This window comes from Hypanus sabinus, chromosome 29 (assembly GCF_030144855.1).
Source record: "Hypanus sabinus isolate sHypSab1 chromosome 29, sHypSab1.hap1, whole genome shotgun sequence".
NCBI classification, from domain to species: Eukaryota; Metazoa; Chordata; class Chondrichthyes; order Myliobatiformes; family Dasyatidae; genus Hypanus; species Hypanus sabinus.
This window is the reverse complement of record NC_082734.1, coordinates 12,581,364-12,591,141: the sequence shown is the minus strand read 5'-3', so window position 1 is coordinate 12,591,141 and position 9,778 is coordinate 12,581,364. Positions and strand designations below refer to the sequence as shown.

General features: G+C 46.3%; 1 protein-coding gene across 1 annotated transcript; it reads right to left on the bottom strand.

The window, feature by feature from the left end:
- Nucleotides 1–1,154: 1,154 nt before the first annotated feature.
- Nucleotides 1,155–6,810, bottom strand: LOC132383006 (protein phosphatase 1 regulatory subunit 15B-like). Its single transcript, XM_059953675.1, has 3 exons — nucleotides 6,637–6,810; nucleotides 5,510–6,539; nucleotides 1,155–3,419 (listed from the first exon to the last, which is right to left on the bottom strand). Exons 1-3 carry the CDS (start codon nucleotides 6,711–6,713, stop codon nucleotides 3,216–3,218), a joined length of 1,311 nt encoding a protein of 436 aa, XP_059809658.1. The 5' UTR covers nucleotides 6,714–6,810; the 3' UTR covers nucleotides 1,155–3,215.
- Between the last annotated feature and the right edge of the window lie 2,968 nt (nucleotides 6,811–9,778).

The window sequence follows — 9,778 nt, the reverse complement described above, 5'->3', positions numbered from 1 at the left end:
TGGTGACAACTTTAATAGATTTTCCCCATGTTTTGATGCCAACCTCACTCTCTTCCCGGACATAGGCTGAGAGAATACTTGGCTGCTGCAGTCTTGTGTTATCTCAGTGGATGTGGATGCCTGCAGTGTGTGAGGGAGATGAGGCACAGGAGGAATGTCGAGATATCAGTGCTGGGGAATGCCATAACCAGAATCAGGCTTGTGATGCGAAATTTGTTAACTTAGCAGCAGCAGGTCAATGCAATACATAATATAGCAGAGAGAAAAAACAAACAAAATATAATGAATAAACAAATAAATCAATTATGTATATTGAATAGATTGTTTAAAAATGTGTAAAACCAGGAATACTGTATACTTTTTAAAAAGTGAGGTAGTGTACAAAACTTCAATATCCATTTAGAAATCAGATGGCAGAGGGGAAGAAGCTGTTCCTGAATCGCTGAGTGTGTGCCTTCAGGTTTCTGTATCTCCTACCTGATGGTAACAGTGAGAAAAGGGCATGCCCTGGGTGATGGGGGTCCTTAATAATGGGCACTGCCTTTCTGAGACACTGCTCCCTAAAGATGTCCTGGGTACTTTGTCAGCTAGTGCCCAAGATGGAGCTGACAAGATGTACAACCCTCTGCAGCTTCTTTCGGTCCTGTGTAGTAGCCCCCACCCCCTCCCCATACCAGACAGTGATGCAGCCTGTAAGAATGCTCTCCATGGTACAACTATAGAAATTTTGAGTGTATTTGTTGACATGCCAAATCTCTTCAAAATCCTAATAAAGTATAGCCGCTGTCTTGCCTTCTTTATAACTACATCAGACTCATTGTATTGGCATCCTGACGAAAGCAAACGAATCAAGCATTCAATACACTGAACCCATTGTCCAATTGAGGAGAGAAAGAACAATTAAAAGCATGAGATACCTCATAACCTCCACCCACCACCCCCCCCACCAAAATTGACTGCTACCGATAGTTACCCATGTCAGTGTACAGTAAAGCACAGTACAACCCCACACTGTTGTGCTGACCTTTTCAACCATCCTTAGTCTTTAAATATTTTTTTTGTGGGGTTGTTTGTAATGGACAATTCTGCAAATAAAAAAATTTAAAACTCTGGGTTTTACAATTCTTATATTTTTATATATTATTAGGCAGAGATTCAAAGTTCAAAGTAACTTTATTACCAAAGTACATAAACAACCCTGAGATTCATTTTCTTGCGGGTTTTCACAGTAAATACAAGAAATACAATATAATCAATGAAAGACTGCACCCAAAATGGGCAAGTAGTTAAAGTGCAAAAAACAACACTCTGTGCATATCAAGAAATAATAATAAATATGGAATAATATTGAAAACATAATTAACAGTTCTTGAAAGCAAGTCCAGGTAATTAACAGACACTTAGTCAACCACTGTCTTGGGTCAGTAATGTTGGCAGTGTTAACACCGGCCAGTTAGTTCTGTAGCATTCTACAAACTCCTCACTATGAGACAGCTCCATTCGCCTTCACTAATCCTTTCCTTTTCATATAGCTATAAAAACTCCTGCAGTCTATTTTTATCTTTTTTCTTTTATTTTCTAAAACAAAGACCACAAAAATTAATTTCAATTTCTAAATATTCTCAAAATCCTGGTTCAGGGAACTTTAATTTCTCCCGTCAGCCACAGATGAGCCACTTTCCCTATTAGAATTTTCTCCCTTTAAAGAATCCAATTTTGCAAATTATGCATTATTTCTTAAATGCCAATAATTTCCTGTCTTCAGTCATACCTGTAAATGAATTTTTTTCCAGCCCAACCATAGCTTTATGCTCTGAAGACCTTAGTCCTAAATCAAAACTGCATCACTTTCAGACTCACGGCAAAATTCATTATGATCACTCTTCCCCAAGGGGCCCTTTTACCACAAGGCTGGCAGTTAACCTTCTGCGCTGCGCCAAGCGCAAAAAGGCCCTAAAACAGCCTTTTCAAGTGGGTTCCTTAGCATGGTGATCAATACTTACATTACTGTGAATTCAACCTCCACCTTACTACCACTTGTCCATTCTACACACACTCAGTTTCTCTTTTGGCCCTTTAATATGCTGCTCCAATTTCCTGATTTACACCATCCCGCTGTTACTGCTAGTACAATTTGGAAGCTTCTTGTTCATTTCTAATGTTTCCAGGCCATTTGTCATTTCTTAGTTCCATCCAAATTAATTCTAATTCTAAAGGTTCTGCTTGAACAAAAATCTGTTCCTCACTGCTCTATAGATCTCATCCCTTTTATGACACATTTCCATCTTGCCTCCGTGTTGAAAGCCCTCAAGCGGTCCGCTCTGGTCACAGTGCGGTCACATGTTGTGACTGGAACTAACTCCAGCAACCCAGTTTCAAAGCTGACCTCCACCGCAGTATGGGTGGAGTCTGCACTGCGGGCTACTTGGGGGAGAAAGTAAATGCAAATGCCCCAGGAGGGCCAGGCTGGCGGGACAGTGCGGGAACACGCCCAGAAGAACCCAATAGCGGGCAAGGGTTGGTAAACAAAAGTTAGTTGGTATGGATCTCATGGGTAAAAGCAGGGATTCGGAACCCGAGGGTCCTTGGATCCCTCAGTCAATGGTAAGACTCCACGGCATATAAAAAGGTTCTGGGTTAAAGGGATTGATCCGTTCAGTTTATGCCTACCTTACTGTGAACGCTGTACACACTCAGATATAGCGCCAACAATTTTGCTGTTTTAACACTGACCCTAATTTCTTAGTTTTCATTCATTCGTTCTGCTTTTTCTCCTTCCTAAATTCCTTCATCAAACACCGTGCAAGTCGCCGGGAGCAAAATTTATGAAAACACACATTTCTGCATGGCACAGAGCTGACGAGGGTTCGGTTTCAAGTCCACAATCAGAGTGCACACCCAAACCAAACGAAACATCTGAGGCCCAATAATAGGAGTGACTTCATTGCGATTTTACAAGGTCTCAGGGGAGTATTACAATGAAAGTGCTTGACGGAAGTGAGAATTAAAAACACTGGATGCTGAAAATTCACAACAAAAACAGGAAATGCTGGAAATACTCAGGTCAGAACTCATTTGTTGCAAGACAATGTTTCTGGTCAGAACCTTTGGCAGTATTTTCTGTTTTCGCCCCCCACCCACCCAACCCCAGGCGTGCCCGTGTCCATAACCCAGCTCGGGGGTGGGGGGGGGGGGGTGAGCTCCAACTCTGCAGCTCACTTGCCATAAAGCCTTGTCCACACAGCGTGTCTGTGCTCCTGGTCCAAACAGTAGCCAATGGCAGCCTCGGTATTGGCAATGCGACGCTCAAACCTGCTTCGGTCCCGAGCGCACTGTTCCCAGGGACCTTTCCGAGCAGCCCGCGAGGCAAAATCCCACACGACCATCCGGTGAACTTCAACCACGGGACAGAATCGGACCTGAAGGAGAGAACAATTCATTATATGAAGCTTCTCCTTCCTTTGTGCCTTGGCTAATGCAGTCACTGCAAATCCCTGCTGCTGACACCCAATTTGTACATGGAGGCAGATATTTAATGTCAGGATTAATTTGTGGTTCGTTAGATTCATGGATCCTTAAAATGCAACTAACTAAAGCAGAAAATTGTGCAGGAGGCTCTGATTGATATTACAATTAATGGGCTCCGTGCTCAGGGTCAGATTTCTCTTGTACTAACAAACCATTACATCAGGTTTCCACAACAGAGATGAGTCGCTAGAAGCCTGCACAATGAGTCAGAGCACAGAGAAAGGTCTTGGGGCTGAGTTCACTGCCAACAATAATGAACACCAAGCTAGTCATATTTCCCTGCGTTTGACTCATATCCCTCCAATCCTTGCATCTAGCTGAACAAGATTGCACATGCCACAACCACTTTTTCCCACAGCTCCTCCCGTATTACACTCTGTGTGAAGTCACCCTTCAGAGTTTGGTTCCCTTCCGAGTAAAAGCACTCAATCTCGAGGTCGTACATGGCAATGTAAACACAGTGGCCTCTTTACGAGGTACCTCCTGTACTGGAACGTAACAGCCCACTCTCTGTACCCAAAGCCCTAAACCATGAAGGCCAACATGTTAAATTGCCTTCCTCACCACTATTGTCTACTTTTATGTGCTTGTTCTCCTAAGTCCTGTTTCCACAACCCTTCCCCAGGACCCCAATCACTCACTGCAAGAACTCCACCCTAGTCCGACTTGCCAACATGTAATATTTTCACATTTACCTGAACTGAAAGCCACCTGCCAGTTTTCAACCCTTACCTAGCTGATCGAAATCTCACTTAACGTCCCACACCCTGGATTCCTCACTAACTGAAATCCCACTTGTCCCACGCCCTGGATTCCTCACTAACTGAAATCCCACTTGTCCCACACCCTGAATTCCTCACTAATTGAAATCCCACTTGTCCCACGCCCTGGATTCGTCACTAACTGAAATCCCACTTGTCCCACACCCTGAATTCCTCACCGATTGAAATCCCACTTAACATTTGATAACCACCTCGAGGCACTCAGTTGGTGTGGGCCGCCCGAGGATGTCACGTCCTGTCACAGGCCAGGGCAAAATACTATAGCGAGCAAGCTGTTGCCCACACAGCAGGCTGCCTGCAAACCCCCCCCCCCCACCACTATGTAGCTGACGAATTGAAAGCAACAACAGTTCGGCACCAGCAGTGTTGCAGAAGTTGTCAGTGATAACCACCTGCGTTGTATGATAACACATCATGCTCAAACTTGCTAATCACTTGTATATAACAAAGGTCACAGCCCAGGCCCCTGTGTCACACCACTATTCACAGGCCTCCAATGAGGTATCACCGTCTGGAAGTGTAACTGTTCTTCAAGCCAATTATGAATCCAATGAGGTATTGCACCCGGGATCCCAGGTGACTTATGTCCTCAAAGGGGTGGGAAGAGGACGCAGGAGAAATTCTCCTCACAGTGGCAAGAGGGGTGGGAGAGCAGTCCCAACCAGATGTAGAACTGTGCCGGAGACAGGAATACAACATTTAAACGCACTTCCGTGAAATGAAGGGACTCCTGCAGGTTCCAGCAATACACGAGGACTTGTCCTTCCAGGACACGTTATGGAGAAAGGTTGAGTAGATTGTGACTTTATTCCCTGGAGCATAGGAGAATGAGGGAAGATTTGATGGAGGTATACAAAAGTATGAGGGGGTTTAGATCAGGGAAGTGGAAGCAGGCCGTTTCCACAGAGGTTGGGAGGGACTAGAACTTGAAGCCATCTTCCAGTCAGTTGCAATGTTTAAACAGCACCTGATGAGGAACTTTTGTACTAGATTGTGCTGGATGTGCGTTCAATTTCAAAATTTAAGAGAAGTAAGTGAATGGGAGGGCTTTGGAAGGCTATGGTCCAGAAACAGGTTGATAGGACTAGGTGGAATAATAGTTCAGCATGGACTAGTTGGGCCAAAGGGCCTGTTTCCATGCTATTGACCATCTGCTGGACAAAACATGGCAATCTGAGTTCTAGTATGTTGGTACCTACCTTTTTGCCAGTTTTCCTCTGTCTCTCACTGGTTTCTTGCTCCAGAGTCAGTGCAGGCTGTTCCCCATTGGTGTTGAAACACACACCAGAGGTCTCTGGCAGCTTAGTATTAGAGGCTCCTTCCTTCACTTCTTGGTTACTGGATGCCCGGGTGGTAGTGCAAGCCGAGAAGTTCAAAGGGTTAAAAGGATCAGTGTTTTGAAAGAACGAGTCCCACAGCTCGTTATTTCCAGATTCTTCAAAATCAAGCTGACCCACAGAAACATCTTCCTCTGCATCGCCCTTGCAAGTCGGGTGTTGGTGCCCAGTGGATGCTGAAAAATTCAAGGGATTGTAGGGATCATTTTGAAAAAAAGAGCCCCATAGATCAGAGTCACTTTCATCACATGAGTTGTCATCATCATCATCATCATCTGTGGACCAATCACTGGACTCAGCATCATCTATGTTCTCCTCTGAGTCATCATCCCAGTTCAGTGACCGTTCATCATCCCCATCTGGGGACCGTTCATCATCCCAGTCCAGGGCCCATTCATCATCCCGGTCCGGTGACCGGGCATTCTCTTCTGTGTCTGGCCAGATCATGGCGATGATGAGTGGATTTGTACAGCTGAACTCCATTTCACTTGGTCTTTCGAGCTCAGTTTTCATGTGGCAGGGGCTTGCAGTTGGTAATGTCCCTTCAGCCATTGACCCGTTACCTCCAGGGGGCTCGTACTGGGGAGGCAAAGCAGGGCGAGGGCCAGCACTGGATTGGGACAGGTGCCGACACTGAAGTTGAACTTCTGTATTCTCCTTGCCCAACATGTTGTTGCCCACTTGACTACACAGCTGCTGGTAAGTGCCTCTCTTCTTCATCAGTTCTATTAGCCCACAGCTTATGGGAAAGAGCTCAGCGAGCAAGAACAGACTGACCTTCAAAAGTTTCCAACACATCCCAGAAATCCATGGCAGAAGTGGGCTCTTCTCCTGGAAGGGTCCATGGTGGGAGACCATTTTACACATCTCCATGTCGAGGTGCCTAAGATAACTAACAACATAAAGGGAAGAAAGTTTAGTAAACGACAATGAGAGGTTTATCACACTGGCTCCGGCCACCAATCCCAGCCCTGACGGGTCCCGCATACCTGCTACTGTGATCAGCCTCCGTCCAGTGGCCTACGCCCATTCCGAGTGTCGCCCATCTCACGGTGCTTCCGCCCATCGTCTCTCGCTCTCTCGGTGCCGGGACCTCGCCGTCGGGATTTCACCATCATATTCTTCCTTGTGCTTCAGCCATTTGATGGCGAGTCTGTTTGTGGCGTCCGCTTATATAGCGACGCGCTGACGTAATGCGCGGAGGCGGTTAGCCAATCAGCGGCGGCGCCAGTTTCCTTACGTCACCCGGCGCTCCGCAGTCCGGAACGAAACCAGTTCCGCCTGGAAAAGTCGGGGCGCAGCTGGGGATTTGCGCTCGCTACAGAATTAGGCGAAAGGGCAGGTAATGATGAGGAAGCGGGGGTGGGGGGCTGAGGAACACTTAGACAGATTAAAAGTCTAAGGGGTAAAGAAAAGAGGCACAGGGGTAGATGTAGAAAAGTATATGGCTATGGAGGGAACAAAGGCGTAGACTATTTTCTAAATTTCAGAAATCAGATATAACCATATGACAACACATACCAAATGCTGGTGGGACACAGCAGGCCAGGCAGCATCTATAAGGAGAAGCACTGTCGACGAAGGGTCTCGGCCCGAAACATCGACAGAGCTTCTCCCTATTGATGCTGCCTGGCCTGCTGTGTTCTACCGGCATTTTGTGTGTGTTGTTTGAATTTCCAGCATCTGCAGATTTCCTCGTGTTTGCGCTATAACCATATAACAATTACAGCACGGAACCAGGCCATCTCGGCCCTTCTAGTCCGTGCCGAACGCTTACTCTCACCTAGTCCCACCGACCTGCACTCAGCCCATAACCCTCCATTCCTTTCCTGTCCATATACCTATACAATTTTACTTTAAATGACAATACCGAACCTGCCTCTACAACTTCTACTGGAAGCTCGTTCTACACAGCTACCACCCTCTGAGTAAAGAAATTCCCCCTCGTGTTACCCTTAAACTTTTGCCCCCTAACTCTCAACTCATGTCCTCTTGTTTGAATCTCCCCTACTCTCAATGGAAAAAGCCCGTCCACATCAACTCTATCTATCCCCCTCATAATTTTAAATACCTCTATCAAGTCCCCTCTCAACCTTCTATGCTCTAAAGGATGAAGACCTAGGTCTGTATCTTAGGTGCTGAAACCCAGGTAACATTCTAGTAAATCTCCTCTGTACTCTCTCTATTTTGTTGACATCTTTTCTGTAATTTGGTGACCAGAACAAGTCAAGTCAAGTCACTTCTACTGTCGTTTGGACCATAACTGCTGGTACAGTACATAGTAAAAATGAGACGTTTTTCAGGACCATGGTTTACATGACACAGTACAAAAACTAGACTGAACCACGTAAAAAAAAAAAACAGAGAAAGTTACACTAGACTACAGCTCTACACAGGACTACATAAAGTGCACAAAACAGTGCAGGCATTACAATAAATAATAAACAGGACAATAGGGCAAGGTGTCAGTCCAGGCTTCAGGTATTGAGGAGTCTGATAGCTTGGGGGAAGAAACTATTACATAGTCTGGTCATGAGAGCCCGAATGCTTCGGAGCCTTTTCCCAGACGGCAGAAGGAGAAGAGTTTGTATGGGGGTGCGTGGGGTCCTTCATAATGCTGCTTCCTTTGCGGATGCAGTGTGTGGTGTAAATGTCTGTGATGGTGGGAAGAGAGACCCCGATGATCTTCTCAGCTGACCTCACTATCCGCTACAGGATCTTGCAATCCAAGATGGTGCAATTTCCGAACCAGGCAGTGATGCTCAGGATGCTCCCAATACAACCCCTGTAGAATGTGATGAGGGTGGGGGGTGGGAGATGGACTTTCCTCAGCCTTCGCAGAAAGTAGAGACGCTACTGAGCTTTCTTTGCTATGGAGCTGGTGTTGAGGGACCAGGTGAGATTCTCCGTCAGGTGAACACCAAGAAATTTGGTGCTCTTTACGATCTCTACTGAGGAGACTGTACACAATATTCCAAATTTGGCCTCACCAATGCCTTGTACAATTTTAACATTACATCCCAACTCCTATATTCAATGCTCTGATTTATAAAGACCAGCATACCAAAAGCTTTCTTCACCACCCTATCCACATGAGATTCCACCTTCAAGGAACTATGCACCATTATTCCTAGACCACTCTGAAAATCGAAGGAAGGGCATTGTAAGGGTTAGTAAGGGCATTAAAAGTTACAAGAAGAAAATAAGTCAGCCATGATCGAATGGCAGAGCAGACTAAATGAGTCTGATGGCCTAATTCTGCTGCTATGGTTTATGGCTGCAAGCCCAGCAGCTGTTGGTCTGGTAATTGGCAAGCCCGCATCCTGCCCCTCACTCCAGGACCCCTGAGCCCCTGAATGTAGGGTGTGCTCCCGACTCATGCTTCTGGACACCCCTTCCCCCGCTCCAGCTCACTTTCTGGATGGACGAGTGAACACGGCGCTGAACCATGCTGAATTGCAAACACACACACAAAACGTTGGTGGAATGCAGCAGGCCAGGCAGCATCTATAGGAAGAAGCTTTGGGCCGAGACCCTTCGTCAGGACTAACTGAAAGGAAAGATAGTGAGGGATTTTAAAGTGGGAGGGGGAGATCCGAAATGATAGAAGACCGGAGGGCGTGGGGTGAAGCTGAGAGCTGGAAAGGTGATTGGCAAAAGTGATACAGAGCTGGAGAAGGGAAAGGATCATGGGACAGGAGGCCTAGGAGAAAGAACGGGGGAGGGGAGCACCAGAGGGAGATGGAGAACAGGCAGACTGATGGGCAGAAAGAGAGGAAAAAAAGGAGGAAGGGGGGAGAAAACTAATTATGTCAGGGATGGGGTAAGAAGGGGAGGAGGGGCATTAACGGAAGTTAGAGAAGTCAATGTTCATGCTATCAGTTTGGAGGCTACCCAGCCGGTATATAAGGTGTTGTTCCTCCAAACTGAGTGTGGCTTCATCATGACAGTAGAGGAGGCCATGGATAGACATATCAGAATGGGAATGGGACGTGGAATTAAAATGTGTGGCCACTGGGAGATCCTGCTTTCTCTGGCGGACAGAGAGTAGGTGGTCAGCGAAACGGTCTCCCAGTCTGCGTCGGGTCTCACCAATATATAAAAGGCCACACCGGGAGCACCGGGTGACAC